The sequence below is a fragment of the Coregonus clupeaformis genome, chromosome 21, assembly GCF_020615455.1.
Source record: "Coregonus clupeaformis isolate EN_2021a chromosome 21, ASM2061545v1, whole genome shotgun sequence".
Lineage (NCBI taxonomy): Eukaryota > Metazoa > Chordata > Actinopteri > Salmoniformes > Salmonidae > Coregonus > Coregonus clupeaformis.
In genome coordinates, this window is record NC_059212.1 from 9,552,291 (window position 1) to 9,571,564 (window position 19,274).

At 43.0% G+C, this 19,274-nt stretch overlaps 1 protein-coding gene across 19 annotated transcripts in view; it reads left to right on the top strand.

The window, feature by feature from the left end:
* The window catches only part of dlg1b (discs large MAGUK scaffold protein 1b), a 269,133-nt gene extending 250,499 nt beyond the window's left edge, over positions 1–18,634 (top strand). For 9 of the 19 annotated variants that reach the window (XM_045206188.1, XM_045206193.1, XM_045206195.1 and 6 more), the window contains 8 exons: positions 973–1,069; positions 2,713–2,754; positions 14,964–15,014; positions 15,224–15,325; positions 15,714–15,886; positions 16,561–16,670; positions 16,973–17,064; positions 17,338–18,634. In XM_045206188.1, coding sequence (XP_045062123.1) covers positions 973–1,069; positions 2,713–2,754; positions 14,964–15,014; positions 15,224–15,325; positions 15,714–15,886; positions 16,561–16,670; positions 16,973–17,064; positions 17,338–17,444 — 774 coding nt within the window. In that variant the 3' untranslated portion in view covers positions 17,445–18,634. Of the gene's footprint in view, positions 1–972; positions 1,070–1,556; positions 1,591–2,712; positions 2,755–14,963; positions 15,015–15,223; positions 15,326–15,713; positions 15,887–16,560; positions 16,671–16,972; positions 17,065–17,337 lie in introns of all 19 variants that reach the window. The other 10 variants (XM_045206189.1, XM_045206194.1, XM_045206198.1 and 7 more) reach the window with 5 other exon arrangements.
* The last annotated feature ends 640 nt before the right edge of the window (positions 18,635–19,274 follow it).

Below are 19,274 nucleotides of genomic sequence, written 5' to 3' on the forward strand. Positions count from 1 at the left end.
ACATTAGGAACACCTTCCTAATATTGAGTTCCACCTCCCCCCCACCCCTTTTGCCCTCAGAACAGCCTCGGGGCATGGACTCTACAAGGTGTCGAAAGCGTTCCACAGGGATGCTGGCCCATGTTGACTCCAATGCTTCCACAGTTGTATCAAGTTGGCTGGATGTCCTTTGGGTGGTGAACCATTCTTGATACACATGGGAAACTGTTGAGCGTAAAAAACCTAGCAGTGTTGCCGTTCTTGACAAAAACTGGTGTGCCTGGCACCTACTACCATACCCCATTCAAAGGCACTTAAATATTGCCCATTCACCCTCTGAATGGCACACATACACAATCCATGTCTCAAGGATTTAAGTTGATTGAACAAGTGACAATAAGTGATCATAGCTTTCACCTGGATTCACCTGGTCAGTCGGTCATGGAAAGAGCAGGTGTTCTTAATGTTTTGTATATTCAGTGTATATACTGTATAGCCTTTTGCCTGATATATTGGGTCTTGAAGTGGCTGAGTAGCTAAATAACTTCAGCTCTGAAATGTGGCTTGTTGAGGATTGTGCCAGTATCTGGCCCCATTTAGTGGAAAAATCTAACTTTACCTTCATGCTTACCCTGCTATAGTGCTAGCCACAGAGTCAGAGTAGATATCAACCTTTAGCTTTTCATGCTAACCTTGCTACAGGGCTAGCCTCAGAGTCAGAGTACAAATCGGCATTTAACTCTCATGCAAACCTTGCTTCAGGGCTAGCTACATTGTCAGTGTAGCTCTCATGCCAACCCCGCTACAGCATTAGCGTCAAGAGTGGAGTAGAAATCAGCCTTTAGCGCTCATGTTAACCTCGCTACAAGGCTAGCCACAGAGACAAAGCACCAGGTGGTGAGGGGGCTTATATATTTTCTCCATACCAACATTAGACATTCTCCATACCTTCTCTCTCCCCCCCCCCCCTCTTCCTTTCGCTCTCTTCCTCAGCAGTCAATCAATGACAAGCGTAAAAAGAACCTATTTTCCCGAAAGTTCCCTTTCTACAACAAGGATGCAAGCGAGCAGGAAACGAGCGATGTTGACCGTAAGTACAGCGAGATCAAGGGAGCGTTTACACCCGGGCATTCTGGGTTGTCAGTGGTAGAGGTCAGAGGTCAGGCACGGGAGGAGAGAAGAGGCCAGTGAGGGCACACCGGACACAGTTGGGCAGTGTTGGCAACAAGGGCCGAACCATGACCCCAGCCCACATGAGAAACATAAAATTCACCCCTGCAACACTGGGTAAAAATGGGCCAGTCCAGCAGCCTTCTCGTAAGAGCCTGTTATAGTCAATTTCCCTATGTGATATTGGGCTGAGCTGCAATGTAGCCTATCACAACCAACATGGAGTCCACATATCAGCCCGTTTTCTCTCCTGTTGAGCCAAGATGGCCACTCTGTTGCATTGCCACAGCAGTGTCCGGCGGTAGTCCTCCCCCCACTCGTCTCTTTCTCTCTGTGACTCCAGTAACATTTTGTCCTTGTGGTTGTTCTTTCCTTGTTTGGCTTGCTCTCTGCTGACTGCTCCACAGGACAACCCTGACGACATGCTATCGAAAAGCCAGAGTAAGTCCCCCCACCCCAGTCCCCCCCTGCAGCTACCCACCGCCACCCATACACACTCTGACTCTTATACTCTCTTCTGGTTAGCACTCCATCTCTTCACAATCTTTAGCATTTTCTCACATCATCTGACCTTCTATCAGTGATATCAAATGAAATATGCCCCCACAGCATATATAATTTGGACAGAGAGTGTCCCCTCTCTCCCTTTCTCCGTTTCATTCTTCACACTGTTCCTCCAGTGGTTTCTCAGCAGTGCTTCCTGCTCATCTCAACCCCAGTCTCACTCTCCCATCCCATAACTGAGCTGACCGAAGGCTTACAGCTGTCTCGTGTCGTTGTTTTTATTTTAAAGGGATAGTTTATTTTATTTTTAAGTGTTTGCTTATCGTTTTATTTACAAAACGATGAAATGAAAACATTCCAGGTAAGTTAAAGATGAGCCAAAACTTTGAACTTTTTAAACTCATACAACATCTACATGTATTTTTCTCATACAATATCTACATGTATTTTTCTCATACAACATCTACACTGATGCCACTAGAAATATGACCATACATGAAACACTCAAAGTGTGGATGCTCTCTTGAACTTGGCAGAGCTGGCTTGGATTAGTCACTTTGGGATGTGTTTTGTCTATTTGTGAAACCATACGAGGGCTCAATTGTCTGAAATAATACTTTTTCTGAGAATGAACATGCTCTGTGTGTGCATGTGGACAGGCGTGTGTACGCATGCCCCAGAATAGTGATACATTTGTGTTTGTATGTATAGGTTAACAGTGAAGTCTCCTATTTTCCATTGTGTGTAACCTTAAAAGTGATGTCATTTTGATGTGTGTGAGGGTCACTTCTGTTGTAACCATGCAAAGCGTTGTCAATTGATCACAATGACACGAGCTGGCTCATTTTACAGTAGAATCTCCTCTCTGTTTCTCTTACTTCTGTATTGTTGTGACCCATAAGGAATTTTTACCAAAAAGCCACTCATTTGAATCCCTGTATCATTGCCTCCATTGTGGCTACTTACCTGTGACATTTTCCAGATTTTTCTTTTAAAGTTTCCAGAATTTTGCAACTCTAGGCTACTTACCCATACGTTCCTGCTTTGTTGTAATTCCAGAACACGTCACTTCCAATGCCAGCGATAGTGAAAGTAGTTACCGTAAGTCTACAAGTAGTTTTCCACTGCCCAATTAATGAATGCCTGCTTCTCTGCCTTGCGCCACAACACGCTATAATACTGCACTGGCAGTGCTAATGTGAGCTACCAAATCATTACGTTGAATATGTCCGTGTGAGGGGCGACATTTGCCCAATGCCCAGTGATCCAGCTAGCTAATGCTTTACTGATGGCCACACTGTGTGAGTGAATGGTTGGTTCTGATTATTTGTCCATGTAACAAAGGATCCTAACACCACCTTTAATGCTTTGTTTTTTACTTTGAGGTACGTTTCAAATGGCACCGCATAGGGCTCTGGTCCAAAAGTAGTGCACTATATAGGGAATAGGGTGCCTTTTGGGACGCACTTATGGAGAGGACTCCAACGTTAGCCTTGTATATTTTAATCCCTAGTCGCTACATTTCAGATTTCAAACCACTGACCAGGCAATTGTAGCATGCCCCTTCCCCTCACCAGAGTGTACTACTGTATATCTAAAATGGACCATAGTGCTCTTGTGCCTTGCTTGTTCAGTTGCTAACTCAGTTAACCCTTTCTGATTAAGCTTATGGCGATGATGGCTTGTGAGGCTTTAATTGGATTAATGCACTCTGGTGCTGCATGTACCCTCGTGTCTCTGTGTGTGTGCATTAGAGGTCTTCACGGGTCCACCAGACCCAAAATTCCAAGATTCGACCCGGAACCGGTCCTCTGTTAATTTAATTGGTGTGGTGATGAAAAACTGTGCACGCTTGTTATCTTTGTCAGCCAATTGCAACTTAAAACGTATTACTTAGGCCGGCCAGGTCCAGCTGAAACTGGTTCCGGCCGTTTACCTCTCGTGCACCTGTTGCTGAGGAGAGAAGAGAGAGGAGCCTTGGCCTAGGCTATTGTTGATTGCTAAGATGGAGGCTTTTTTCAATGAAGTAAAACGAAAGTTAGAGGAGAAAGAGTATAGTGAAAAGAAGCCAAGAAGGGAAATGCCCTCCATGGGGACAAGTTTTAATATTCTAGTGGACAGGTCGCTATTCAGGTTTGATGCAATTTTCTAACTTGTATTTATTTATTTTCGTATTTATCATTTGTTTTATCATTATATTATTGTATATCAGTATTGTTATTATTGTAGGCCTATTTATCCTAATCTAAACCAGTTCTTTAAATATGCAAACAGTGTTTTGTTTCATTCTGTTGAGACAATTTCGTTGGCTAAATTAATTTCCAAATGTAGGCTCATCCTAGTGTTCACCGCAATATAATAGCCAGTTCGTATTTTACCTATAAACTGCAGCTTGACTTACTTTTGATATTACCCTTATAAAGTTTATAAACCTTTGGTGTGGTGTGGCTATTATTTGGCTGTAGCTGCAGGCCTATGAGTGCGCACCGGCACTCGCTCGGACTCCGACAGTTGAACAAACTTGAGGTGATGAAAAAATTTTAATCCTGTAATCTAACAATATAATGCTTATCTTTCTTTAAAAAATATTCCGATTGAAAATGTACGAATTTGCCTCCTTCTGTACGCCTATGTGACCACCGCCTCGATTTGGTTTTATGTAGCAAAATTTGAAATTGTGTTTTTTACATTGGATAAAAGTAGAGACTCAGAGGCCTCCCGAGTGGCGCAGCGGTCTAAGGCACCGACTTCGGTCGCCAGGTGTACAGTGTTTCCTCCAACACATTGGTGCGGCTGGCTTCCGGGTTAAGCGAGCAGTGTGTCAAGAAGCAGTGCGGCTCGGCAGGGCCATGTTTAAGTAGAGACTCAGAGCTACAAAATTGTATATCTTACACTGCAGTTGAGGAACAATGGGAAAGTAATTATGCTTTGAAAGTTGATAAACTTGTAATCCCACTTTTGAGAAAATGTCCCTTGAATGTTTTGGTACACCTACTGGAGAGCTCTTCTTAGTCTACACCTATTCAGCGTCGTTCACACCCTCTTAAGCCTTCGCCCCACCCATCTCTTTAAGGATTCACATGTGAGGCCATGTGCTAAACAGAGTGAGTAAGGTAGTAGTGTAGTAAACAACCAAAGATTTCAAGACTAAAAGTGGTGAAAGTAGTAGCCTACAATAAGAAAAAAAATCCAGATAAAAATCCACTATTTAAGCCTTGGACTATATCCTAATCCAGTGGTTCCCAAACTTTGTATAGTCCCGTACCCCTTCAAACATTCAACCACCAGCTGCGTACCAGGGTCAGCGCACTCTCAAATGTTGTTTTTTGCCATCATTGTAAGCCTGCCACACACACTATATGATACATTTATTAAACATAAGAATGAGTGTGAGTTTTTGTCACAACCCGGCTCATGGGAAGTGACGAAGAACTCTTATAGGACCAGGGCACAAATAATAATCATAATCTATAATTTGGCTCTTTATTTAGCCATCTTACATATAAAGCCTTATTTGTTCATCAAAAATTGTGAATAACTCACCACAGGTTAATGAGAAGGGTGTGCTTGAAACGATGCACATAACTCTGCAATGTTGGGTTGTATTGGAGAGAGTCTCAGTCTTAAATCATTTTCCACACACAGTCTGTGCCTGTATTTAGTTTTCATGCTAGTTAGGGCCGAGAATCCACTCTCACATAGGTACATGGTTGGAAAGGGCATCAGTGTCTTAACAGCGCGATTTGCCAAGGCATGATACTCTGAGCTCAGCCCTATCCAGAAATCTGGCAGTGACTTCTGATTAAATTCAATTTTCACAGAACCGCTTGTTGCAATTTCGATGAGGCTCTCTTGTTCAGATATCGGTAAGTGGACTGGAGGCAGGGCATGAAAGGGATAACGAATCCAGTTGTTTGTGTCGTCCGTTTCAGGAAAGTACCTGCGTAATTGCGCACCCAGCTCACTCAGGTGCTTCGCTATATCACATTTGACATTGTCCGTAAGCCTGAGTTTTGCACATAAAAAATCATACAATGATGGAAAGACCTTGTGTTGTCCTTGTTAATGCAGACAGAGAAGAGCTCCAACTTCTTAATCATAGCCTAAATTCTGTCCCGCACATTGAATATAGTTGCGGAGAGTCCCTGTAATCCTAGATTCAGATCATTCAGGCGAGAAAAAACATCACCCAGATAGGCCAGTCATGTGAGAAACTCGTCATCATGCAAGCGGTCAAACAAGTGAAAATTATGGTCAGTAAAGAAAACTTTAAGCTCGTCTCTCAATAAAAAAATTAAAAAAAACGTGTCAATACTTTGCCCCTTGATAACCAGCGCACTTCTGTATGTTGTAAAAGCGTTACATGGTCGCTGCCCATATCATTGCATAATGCAGAAAATACACGAGAGTTCAGGGGCCTTGCTTTAACAAAGTTAACCATTTTCACTGTGTCCAAAACGTCTTTCAAGCTGTCAGGCATTCCCCTGGCAGCAAGAGCCTCTCGTGGATGCTGCAGTATCCCCAAGTGGCGTCAGGAGCAACTGCTTGCACGCGCGTTACCACTCCACTATGTCTCCCTGTCATGGCTTTTGCGCCATCAGTACAGATACCAACACATCTTGACCACCAAAGTCCATTTGATGTCACAAAGCTGTCCAGTACTTTAAAAATATCCTCTCCTGGTTTCCAGTGGTTTGCAGGAGAGGATGTCTTCCTTAATTGACCCCCCATAAACGTAACGGACATATACCAGGAGCTGTGCCAGGCCCGCCACGTCTGTTGACTCATCCAGCTGTAACGCATAGAATTCACTGGCTTGTATGCGAAGCAGTAATTGTTTCAAAACGTCTCCTGCCATGTCACTGATGCGTCATGAAACAGTGTTGTTTGATGAAGGCATTGTCTGTATAGTTTTTTGGGCCTTTTTCCCCCAGCATTGTCCCAGCCATATCCGCGGCAGCAGGAAGAATGAAGTCCTCCACAATAGTATGGGGCTTGCCTGTCCTAGCCACTCGGTAGCTCACCATATAAGACGCTTCTAGCCCCTTCTTATTAATGGCATCTGTTACTTTTATACATGTCTTACTACTCGAAAGTCGTCTTAATTCTCTCAACAACAAAAAAACTCCTGTGGCTTATTTTTCAAATTGGCATGTTTCGTTTCTAAATGTCTGCCCAAGAGTGAAGGTTTCATCGAGTTGTGAGGTAGTACTTTAGCACATTCTAAATGTCTGCGCAAGAGTGAAGGTTTCATCGAGTTGTGAGGTAGTACTTTAGCACATATAACACACTGTGGCTGAGGAAAGGCACTACTCCCTATATAAGTGAAGCCCAAATAAAAGGTTGTTCTCATCATATTTGCGCCTCTTCGATGGTCCAACGTACCTGTCTGTTGTTCGGTGCTTTCCCGGGTAAAGTGGCAGTAGCTCTTCGGCTGCATCAGATTCACAACTGTCAGTGTCCATGCTAGCTGGGCTAGCAACAAATGTAGAATTACTGATGCTAGCTTTGGATGTGCTCGTGGAAGCAGAACAACTTGTGTCGTCGACAGGTGCAGGTGTAGTACTGCTGGTAGTAGCAGTACTACCTGTAGAGCTGGTATGTGTCTCTATGGACACGGGCCTTACTGATTTTAACCATTAATCAATTTTCAAGCAAACGGAATGAGCAGCAGCTACGTTTGGCTACATACGGACCGTTAGTAGAATTCCCGCGAGAGAGTAACGGTTAATGTGATTGGATGTTAATTATTTGACTAGGCTACCATTTGACATTGTGTTGTTATTTCGCTGAACACTAGATGGTTTAATTGTATTTTCGGCAGTTAAACCATCACCCAAATGTATAGCCGCGTTCGAAAATCTAAATGGACGTTTTGAAAATGTGAATCACATTTTTATTTGGCGTATCCCCGACGGCAATGCGCTTACCCCAGTTTGGGAATAGCCGTCCTAATCAATACGCCTAGCTTCTTGAAACGGGTCACCTATATGTAGGGCCCTATAAAATCAGTTGTATTTTTTGCCTGATTCAGTTGTTTTTTTCCCAAATATCGTTTTCTCCATTTAGTTTTTCCAGGTTTACGTTTCCCCAATTTTCTTTTCAGGTTTTCGCTCTCAAAATCACACTTTAATTGTACTTCTAAGTCCACAACAATGCCTAAACCACGCCAGAATACCACTTTTGAGGTCTGGGAAAAATGTTTGAAATGTATATTTTGGGGCGTAATTACCCTTTAATTCCAGTGCGCACCTAGCAAGAGGCTGCTGTTTAGCGGGTTTTTGTAGAGCACGTGATGGTAGAGTTTGCTAAACAAATACCCACTGGATTGATGCAAATAATCGTGATACTGTATCATTCTGCCAGTTTATCATAGGCTACTTTGTAGTTAACATTTAATTGAGAAGGTTTTTGGGAAAGCCTTTCCATCTACTAGAAGACTTTTCATTAGCATCAACGGCTACACAAAGTGGTGCACGCGCACACCGAACATACAGAAGTGGAATTCTTGTTGCCTCTAATAGAAAGGAACGTTTGTTGCCTCTAACTAGAAAATACGAATCACTGATGCATTCTGTTCATGTCTTATGATGAACTTCAAATCAAAATCAAATGTTTTGTCACATGCGCCAAATACAACAGGTGAAGACATTACTGTGAAATGCTTACTTACAAGCCCTTAACCAACAATACAGTTCAAGAAATAGAGTTAAGAAAATATTTACTAAATAAACTAAAGTAAAAAATGAAATACAAATAACACAATAAAATAACAATAATGAGGCTATATACAGGGGGTACCGGTACTGAGTCAATATGCGGGGGTACAGGTTAGTCGAGGTAATTTGTACATATAGGTAGGGGTGATAAACAGCGAGTAGCAGCAGTGTAAAAACAAAAGGGGGGCGGGGGGTGTCAATGTAAATAGTCCGGGTGGCCATTTGATTAATTGTTCAGCAGTCTTATGGCTTGGGGGTAGAAGCTGTTAAGGAGCCTTTTGGACCTAGACTTGGCGCTCCGGTACCGCTTGCCGTGCGGTAGCAGAGAGAACAGTCTATGACTTGGGTGACTGGAGTCTTTGACCATTTTTTGGGCCTTCCTCTGACACCGCCTAGTAAATAGGTCCTGGATGGCAGGAAGCTTGGCCCCAGTGATGTACTGGGCCGTACGCACTACCCTCTAGCGCCTTACGGTCGGATGCCGAGCAGTTGCCATACAAGGCGGTGATGCAACCGGTCAGGATGCTCTTGATGGTGCAGCTGTAGAACTGTTTGAGGATCTTGGGACCCATGCCAAATCTTTTCAGTCTCCTGAGGAGGAAAAGGTGTTGTCATGCCTTCCTCACGACTGTCTTGGTGTGTTTGGACCATGATAGTTTATTGGTGATGTGGACACCAAGAAACTTGAAACTCTCGACCCGCTCTACTACAGCCCCGTCGATGAGAATGGGGGCGTGTTCAGCCCTCCTTTTCCTGTAGTCCACAATCAGCTCCTTTGTCTTGCTCACGTTGAGGGAGAGGTTGTTGTCCTGGCACCACACTGCCAGGTCTCTGACCTCCTCCCTATAGGCTGTCTCATCGTTGTCGGTGTTCAGGCCTAGCATTGTTGTGTCGTCAGCAAACTTAATGATGGTGTTGGAGTCGTGCTTGGCCATGCAGTCATGGGTGAACAGGGAGTACAGGAGGGGACTAAGCAGATGTGTTGTTGCCTACCCTTACCACCTGGGGGCGGCCCGTCAAGAAGTCCAGGATCCAGTTGCAGAGGGAGGTGTTTAGTCGCAGGGTCCTTAGCTTAGTGATGAGCTTTGTGGGCACTATGGTGTTTAACGCTGAGCTGTAGTCAATGAACAGCATTCTCACATAGGTGTTCCTTTTGTCCAGGTGGGAAAGGGCAGTGTGGAGTGCGATTGAGATTGCGTCATCTGTGGATCTGTTGGGGCGATATACAAATTGGAGTGGGTCTAGGGTTTTCCGCGATGATGGTGTTGATGTGAGCCATGACCAGCCTTTCAAAGCACTTCATGGCTACCGACGTGAGTGCTACATGGAGGTAGTCATTTAGGCTGGTTACCTTCGCTTTCTTGGGCACAGGGACTATGGTGGTCTGCTTGAACCATGTAGGTATTACAGACTCGGTCAGGGAAAGGTTAAAAATGTCAGTGAAGACACTTGCCAGTTGGTCCGCGTATGCTGTGAGTACACGTCCTGGTAATCTGTCTGGCCCCATGGCCTTGTGAATGTTGACCTATTTAAAGGTCTTGCTCACATTGGCTACGGAGAGCGTGATCACACAGTTGTCCGGAACAGCTGGTTCTCTCATGCATGCTTCAGTGTTGCTTGCCTCGAAGCGAGCATAAAATGCATTTAGCTCGTCTGGTAGGCTTGTGTCACTGAGCAGCTCGCGGCTGGGTTTCTCTTTGTAATAGTTTGTAAGCCCTGCCACATCTGACGAGCGTTAGAGCCGGTGTAGTAGGATTCAATCTTAGTCATGTATTGACGCTTTGCCTGTTTGATTGTTCGTCTGAGGGCATAGCGGGATTTCTTATAAGCGTCTGGATTAGTGTCCCGCTCCCTGAAAGCGGCAGCTCTAGCCTTTAGCTCGGTGAGGATGTTGCCTGTAATTCATGGCTTCTGGTTGGGATATGTATGTACGGTCATTGTGGGGACGACGTTGCCGATGCACTTATTGATGAACCCGGTGACTGAGGTGGTATACTCCTCAATGCCATTGAATGAATCCCGGAACATATTCTAGTCCGTGCTAGCAAAACAGTCCTGTAGCGTAGCATCCGCATCATCTGAGCACTTCCGTATTGAGCGAGTCACTGGTACTTCCTGCTTTTGTTTTTGCTTGTAAGCAGGAATCCGGAGGATAGAATTATGGTCATATTTGCCAAATGGAGGGTGAGAGAGAGCTTTGTATGTGTGTCTGTGTGTGGAGTATAGGCGGTCTAGTGTTTTCTTTCCTCTGGTTGCACATGTGACATGCTGGTAGAAATTTTGCCTGCGTTAAAGACCCCGGCCACTAGGAGCTCTGCTTCTGGATGAGCATTTTCTTGTTTGCTTATAGCCTGATACAGCTTGTTGAGTGCAGTCTTAGTGCCAGCATCAGTTTGTGGTGGTAAATAGACAGCTACGAAAAATATAGATGAAAACTCTCTTGGTAGATAGTGTGGTCTACAACTTATCATGAGGTACTCTACCTCAGGCAAGCAATACCTCGAGACTTCCTTAATATTAGACATCGCGCACCAGCTGTTACTGACAAATAGACACACACACACCCCTCGTCTTAGCAGACGTAGCTGTTCTGTCCTGCCGACGCACGGAAAACCCAGCCAACTTTATATTATCTGTGTCGTCGTTCAGCCACAACTCGGTGAAACATAAGATATTACAGTTTTTAATGTCCCGTTTGTAGGATAGTCTTGAAAGGCGATCATCCAGTGTTATTCTCCAGTGATTGCACATTGGCCAATAGAACCCTGATCTCCGCCCCCTCCATTTCCGTCTTTTCACGCGAATGACGGGGATTTGGGCCTGGTCTCTGAGAAGCAGTCGGACTTATTAAATAAAAAATCTTTGTTCAGTTCGAAGTGAATAATCGCTGTTCTGATATCCAGAAGCTATTTTCGGTCATAAGAGACAGTAGCAGAAACATTATGTACAAAATAATTTACAAACAATGCGAAAAAAACACACAAAATAGCACAGTTAGTTAGGAGCCCGTAAAACGGCAGCCATCCCCTCCGGCACCAAACTGGGGCTAATTAATTAATTGTCAATACATTTAGTTGATTCACTACTAAGTTCAATACACTTTCTAATATTGTTGAATTCCGTTTTAATGTCTGGATTCCGTGATTCCGTCCACGTTCAATGCACTGTGGATGTTAGAAGGCCCTATAGCAGTAGTACCCTATCTGACAAGGATAAAAATGGCACACAAAATTACTTTTTTAGGTTTAAGAAAGTTGTAGGTCGCATTCTTTATCGTAGAGCTATGAAAGTTATGTATTTATATCCGCCTGCTCGAGACAAATTCAGCGATTGCTTTGGCATGTCTGTGCCGTGAAGCAGTCGAGCTGGATAAATGTTTTCCTAAGGACCGCCCTTTTGACATAAGGTTGTAGTGAAGTGAGATAAATCGATGTAATGATGCAGCCGACCACCAGAGGGAGGCAAATACAAGTTAATTCGAAAGAGGACCTTTATAATGTCCTAGGAAGGTCTGGATTGTTGTCTTCTGACTTATAAAATGGTGGGAAATCAATACAATAAGTCATGTAAATGTATACATATTTTAAAAAGTAATTATAGTGCCTGATTTTGGGGACTGTCAGCTTAATTAAGGCTGTGGCTACGGATATGTAATGTTCGCCTACGCTCTGCCCCCGCCCACCCATCGAAAACGTCTTTCTTAAAGCTAAGGATCCAGATCACGTTCTGTGCATGTATTGTTTTACGCACACATTCGTTTTTCTAACGTAGCTGCTGCTCACACTCCCCCTCTCTTCACGTCTTGTTCTTTACTCACCCTCTTCTGAACCATGAGAATGTAGCCCATGTCACTGCCTCATATTTCTGAACAGCTGAAATAAAAACCCAGTGGCGATTTGAACGAACATTCCAAAACATATATTATGAAAGCTACAACCTTCTCTGTCTGTTGTAATGGATATTGCAGTTGCACAAGCAGGACGCAGTCCCTACACTTTGGAGAAAAAAATGATCAGCATTTTTAGTGATGATGTAGGCTAATCTTTATAGTTGCTGCCATATCATAGGTTCCTGAAAAAAGAACACTACTTGACTGCCTGTCTGCCTCCTGTGCAGCATAGCCAATGATTGCAATGATGATGGAAAAAATATAATTACATCTATTATTAGACTGCGTGTCTGTGTCTTGATGCGTTCCACATCTGGGTACCCCTAGATTCTAGGCAGTCGAGCGTGTATCCAGACCGGTGAAAATAGTCTGACAATTGCTGAGTTCGTTTTGCATTGCCCGGTGCCATAGTTATGCCGTATATGCTGATATCGTGGTGAGAGTAAATAGCTGCATGTAACTCCGCAGCTAAGAAGAACATGAAATCGCTGGACTGCCTGTGTCATGCTTATGTTTGCAATACTGACAACAAAGTTTGTACGAACATGTCGATAATGTATTTTGTGTAAAACTTGTCAATAGATGCACGATTTGATAACTGCAATTTTTAAAGGAACCTGTTGACTTTCTTTATCTAGCGATTCTTAGTGCAAATTTAGACCATTAAAAAGACCTAGCTAGCTAAAAGACAGTCAACGGGTTCCTTTAAAATGTGCAGTTTATTTTCTCAAATCATGCATTTTACACAAAATACATTATCGACATGTTCGTACAAACTTTGTTGTCAATATTGCAAACATAAGCATGACACAAACAGGCAGTCTAGCGAAACACGTTTTGAAAAAACGAATTAGCCTAATCTTCATGACTAATGTTAAACCTTAGATGTCAAACAGTATCAAGGTTCTGGTTTAATGCTTCTAAAAATGTTAGGCCATGCCTACTCCCCTCCTGAAAAAAAAGAACTTGAAATCGCGCTTATGCTTACTGAGGCATGAAATGCAGTAGTTTGAACAGTTTTGTGTACAACATGAAGTTTGTAGGCTACACCAGTGACCAGACAAAGGCGATCAAGGAGGGGGGAATGGCAGCGGAGCACTCAGCACAGCAGCTACGTAAGGCAGCGGAGTGGGCACTCGGCTAGATAGAAAAATTATCCTGCACATGCACAGAAATATCCGTATTTTTAGCCTGGGCAAATTAGGATACAGAAACTCTGTATCCGTAGCCACTCAAGATTTCTTTGGGGGCCTATGCGCGCAATGCCCTGATGCATTTAGTGCTCAGATCTCCGACAGCTGTACCGTGATGGACAAGTCATATTTTAGGAAAGTAAAAAACAATAAAAGAATAGGCTATAACGTTTTGAATATGCCATCGAAACACAAGGAACAGTTTTTATTTATTTATTACTTTTTTTACTGGCCTTTTCAGAACGGGTGTGACTGTTCTCGGGTCCATTTGGAACAAGAGGTCTCAGTTTTTGTTAATGTCTGATCTGCTATTTTAATCTTCTTAACACATTGTGTATGAACATAAATATTGGTCAGACTCATAACACAGGGATGTTAATTACGCTACCGCAACATCTACGTCCCAAATGGCACCCTATTCCCTATATAGCGCACTACTTTTAACCAGAGCCCATAGGGCAAGTAGTGCACTATGTAGGGATTAGGATGTCATTTGTGGTGCAACCATTGTTTCGCCGAATTAAAGAGATCACTTACTGCTCAGCTCTTGTATAACCAGCTTAGCCATATGTTCATTCAACATGACCTCCAACCAACTCAATTTGCATAAATTCAATGATCCTCTGATCAAACTTTTGCCCATACCATTGCTCCAAAGCTCTCATCCTAAGACCAAGGAAAATTGTTCTAGGATCGTGAGCTATAGACGGGTTGGTTGTTTAGCAACAAAACCGAGGCTTGTGAAACTAAGGGCCAAAACAGACGTGGTTGGCTTAGATTGTTGACAACATTTAAGCTATATTTCTATGTTTATTGAAAACATAAATACATTTTCACAATGAGCACTTGTCTCTCAAATACATCGTTACAGTTGTTGGTTAGCTAGCTAGCGAAATATTAGCCATATTAGCATTGACACGAAATCCGTCAAAACAACTTGAAGCAAGGCATGGTATCAATAACAAGCTGAAACTTGCCACTTATGATTCCCCACATGGCAGTTTCTTGTCATTCTTGCTAGCAACCTGGCCATCCAGAATCAGAACAACACACTGACTTTTTCCCCATGGAAGCGTGCACATCGTTTTTATGACGTCAGCTAACCAATGTATACCAAGCTTGTGGTTTCAAATAGTCACTTCAATACCGTGTGCAAGTGACGCATTCCTATGTCATACTTTCGTGTTCATGTCCCTGATCTATTGAATGGGCTTGACGATTATATCACCAAATTCTTGAAAACACTGATATATAAGCTATATAACAAATTATAGTCGTGTTTGTGGATTAATTTACTTCTGCCAGATGCCTTTCATAATTTTCCTGCGCTGGAGACCATTCAAAATGCCTACAAAAGTTCAAAAAAACGACAAAGCTACTTGCCGCGTCACTTGCATAGCGTATAAAAAACAACATAGATATATACAGAAAAGTATCCATGTGGAATTATTTTCTGTACTCTTGTGTGATGCAAAGCATGGTTCTTCTGTGGTCACTCGTTGTTCTCAGGTGGTCAAGAGGAGTACGTGCTGTCCTACGAGCCAGTCAGTCAACAGGAAGGTGAGCCTCTTTTTCTCCATCACAGTCAAAAACCTTTGGTGCCTTGTTAACATTTAAATCACGTTTGATTTCAATGTGTAAAGCTTCAGGAGGCGTTGGTGTGTAAAAACACAATTTCAGTTAGAAGTGTGATGTTTTTCCAAATTGCTGGACTGTGTTTGGATTCTTCAAACACAATCTTAGCTGTTGGCTTTTTGTTCTCCCATCAGTGAACTACACCCGTCCAGTGATTATTCTCGGTCCCATGAAGGATCGGGTAAACGACGACCTGATATCGGAGTTCCCCGACAAATTTGGGTCCTGTGTACCCCGTGAGTGTAATGTTACTTGTCTTATGTGTTTGCCCTGGTAATGGACAGCGCTTTTACAATTTCATGGCAAGGTTATTTAGTACCTCAAACACAAGTTGTGGCTGAGAAAACGTGCACCATTCATTACAATGGTAACTTTCTCTTCATGCATAATATTGTCCAAGGTGAAAATAGGAATTTCTCTACTTGCAGGCAAACCATTTGGTCACGCAGTCTGAGCTGATCTCTTCTTACTAATGCTCACAAAATATGCATCCCAAATGGCACTCTTTTATACTCTGTTCAAAACACTCTTCCCCACACATTTAAAAGCATTGGATTAATGTAAGGATGGGAAAGAGGGAGTTTCCGCCATACGTCTAACACTGGACCTTTCCTTTCCCCCAAGACACAACCAGACCTAAGCGGGACTATGAGGTGGATACCAGGGACTACCACTTTGTGGTGTCCAGGGAGCAGATGGAGAAGGACATCCAGGACCACAAGTTTATCGAGGCAGGCCAGTACAACAACCACCTGTACGGGACCAGCGTGCAGTCGGTGCGTGAGGTGGCAGAGAAGGTACGTGGACCAAATAGAAGGCCATCCTTAGCGGAACTTATTCACTGTGTGCAGTCCCACCATGGCGGGCAAAGCTGGTTTCTGGTTGTATTGACGTACTTTCAACCAAGGCTGGTTTATTCCCACCCTGGATGTAACTGGCTTGAGTGTGTTCAGCCTTAAAAGCAACAGTCTGTAAGATGCCCTGTAATTTCCAGTAGATAAATATACCCTTAGATTTTTAGGAATATGCATAGACATACATGTACCCTAGGTGGCTAAAAGGGGTCGCCATTGTTTAACTTTAGGTTCTCTCACTAAGCAGAGGTGCTCATTCAGGGCTCTGTGAAATCCTGCTCCAGTTAATAGGAGTTATGCCTTATGTTGTCACCCAAAGTCAGATCTGTTTATTTTCCAAGCTACAGCACATCATATTTGTATTCTTTTGACAGTACAGCGGGAAATGTAGAGGGAGACAGATGGTAGGGGCATAGACAGAAGTTGGCCAAGACGGGGCTCGAATCGCTATCGCCAGGGTGCATATGTGGTCCAGAGTCGGGAGCTTAGGCCACTACACCTGACTCCGGCACAGCAAACAATATTTTACATAAAGCATATCATAGAGTTCAGTCTGGTTTGTGTTTCTGTATCGTGACAACACTACACCCACCAGATTTCTCTGTTCCCTCCCTAAGGGCAAACACTGCATCCTGGATGTGTCGGGCAACGCCATCAAGAGGCTGCAGCTGGCCCAGCTCCATCCCATCGCCGTTTTCATCAAACCCAAGTCCGTGGAGAACATCATGTGAGTGGGAGCTGATTCTCTGTCAGCTTTAGATGCTCATCCACCTGGTACAACTGTCAGCTTAGTTTAGCAGACTTGATGGTCGTTATTAGCTCCGTCGGTTTGGCGCTTAACTGGCGCAAAAGCCTGTATCATGCACTCTGCAATTAACATTTTTAAAATAAGAAGTTTAGGTCGGTTATCGGTGTGTCTTTCTACATTTGTTTTGGATAGCTAGTTGTTCTTGCCGGAATTAGTACCTGGATCTAGACGCACTGTTGTGTACAGGGTTTTCATTGTGCTGTTCTCTCCCTTTCTATCAGGGAGATGAATAAGAGGCTGACGGAGGAGCAGGGCAGGAAGACCTTTGACAGAGCCGCCAAGCTGGAGCAGGAGTTCACCGAGCATTTTACAGGTGACAAACTAACCCATTTCTCTGTGACCTTGGCATGACATGGGACGGTTAGTTTAACATTTAATTGTTTACTTTATTTGTATGTGTGTAGCACCCTTTTTTTAACACAGGGAAATCTTTAAGGGGCTTCACAGGCAAAGAAATTACGATGAAAGCAACAGAGTACACACAGCATTACAAGTAGATGCATAGTAGATGCATATAAAGGCTATTGGATGAGAAGCCACGAGCTAAGCTTAACCAGTCACTAAGCCTTTTTTGTCTCTGTTTCAGCCATCGTTCAAGGAGACACCTTGGAGGAGATCTACGAGCAAGTCAAGCAGATCATAGAGGAACAGTCTGGCCCGTTCATATGGGTGCTATCCAAGGAGAAATTATGAAGAGGTCACAACACTTTCTACTCCCCCGTCGTCCTCCTCTCCTTTTTATTTATGATTTATGCCCTGTTCTGCTGAAACTGGCAACACTACCCTACTATCTCCCAAACGGTCCGAACCTTATCACCCCCTTCTTCCTCAATCCCCCTCCTCTGCCAGGCTTCTCTCATGACCTAAGTCTTCGGTCCCACTGACCGAGAAGTGACAGTGATGGCCAGTGATGACAACAACAAATAGCCAGAGCGGCAGATGATGTTGTTAAAACGGTACAGTTCCTTAATGCTTAAAGGAGGTGACTTTCTACGAAGAAAGGAAAGTGAAACAACGTTTAAGTGACTCGCGGCTTAAAGGTACCTCCTTTTTAAGTCTAGTTTTTTTTTCCGAATCGAAGAAGAAGGAAGGAAGCATTAGGTTATAAGTAGCGGAAACACAAAGCAAAACTTTGCACGTGATAGCTTTAACAGCATGTCTTTTTATTACCTTTTTCCACTTTCTTTTACCCCCCAATCTTCATCCTTCAGCAAATTTATCATAGTACTCTTCTTCTTTTTTTTTTTTACACAGTTGTATTCACTTTTCCCCCCGCTCCTTACCAGTGTATCCATGTTAGAAAGCCATTGGATTTTGTGTCTTTGAGCGGCACACAGATGTTTCTTGTGCGGCACTTGATTGAACAGGGTTCTTCAACTCAAGTCCTGGAGGGTAGAGTGTGTGTAGTGTGTCCATTCAAAGGGTTTTACTCTGACCTCTGCTCTTAACAAGAACTGTGTGACGGAAACAGCATTACTGTTTGTACGGTTGTAATTCTTTTAGCAAAGATATCATTTGCATCCTACATGAGTGTTTGATTTCTGGACTAATATTGACATTTTCAGGAGCAAAATGTGATATTGCTCCTACTAAAACACATAGTGCCCTCTAGAACTTGAGTTTGAGATCAGTGTAAGAACTATGGAGAGTTTTTAAGCTGTGTCTTGCTGTTTAAATGACCATCTTTGATCGTTTGAATTGTTTTTGAGAGTCCTTTTACAGATGCGAAAGTAAGGAACTGCCATTTTTAGGTGTCCTTAGGTTTGTCAGCAAATTGCAAATGCAAAAATGTAACAACTTTATTGTACAATGAGATTTTAACATATATTTAACCCTCCGTAAACTGCCTATTTTGTTATAATAAAAGTCTATATTGAACTTTACTTAAGCACTAATACTATGGGAATTATTTTCGTTGCATTTTTAATCATATATAAATACAAAAGTATCAAATATATTTAAATATGAATATATATTTTTTTGTTTTCTTTTACCACCACCTCCTTTAACATTTTATTTTTAAAGAAATTATTAAAGTCTACATCAGAAAAACGATTATTCTAATACAGTGCTCCCTTATTCTGGTTCTAAAGAACCTATGGGTATGCTCTTTTCCCCCACAACTAATACCTCAATTATTGATTAAACTGTGAAATTATGAACAGGGTGTCACTATTGTGAAACACTATCCCTGTTTCAAGTTTGAGGTGTAAGGTGAAGTTGCCCCTAGACACTGATCTTGGGTCAATTTAGCATTTTCCCCCCAATGGTTAAGGTTAGGATTGAGGGAAGGGAAGCTTATCCTAGATCTGCACCTGGGGGAAACTTCACCCTGGAGCAGTCAGAGAGTCTCTACTGTACCAGGACTATACAGACCACTTCCCCTACCCAGGTCAGGCCATAGAAGCCTGTGGTAAAACCAATGTTTTAGATTAGAGAGCAGTCTCAGAAAGGGCCACTATGGCAGCTAGAATCCTCCCGTGTCCTATTATAGTAACTGACTAGTCTTTACTCATGTGATAG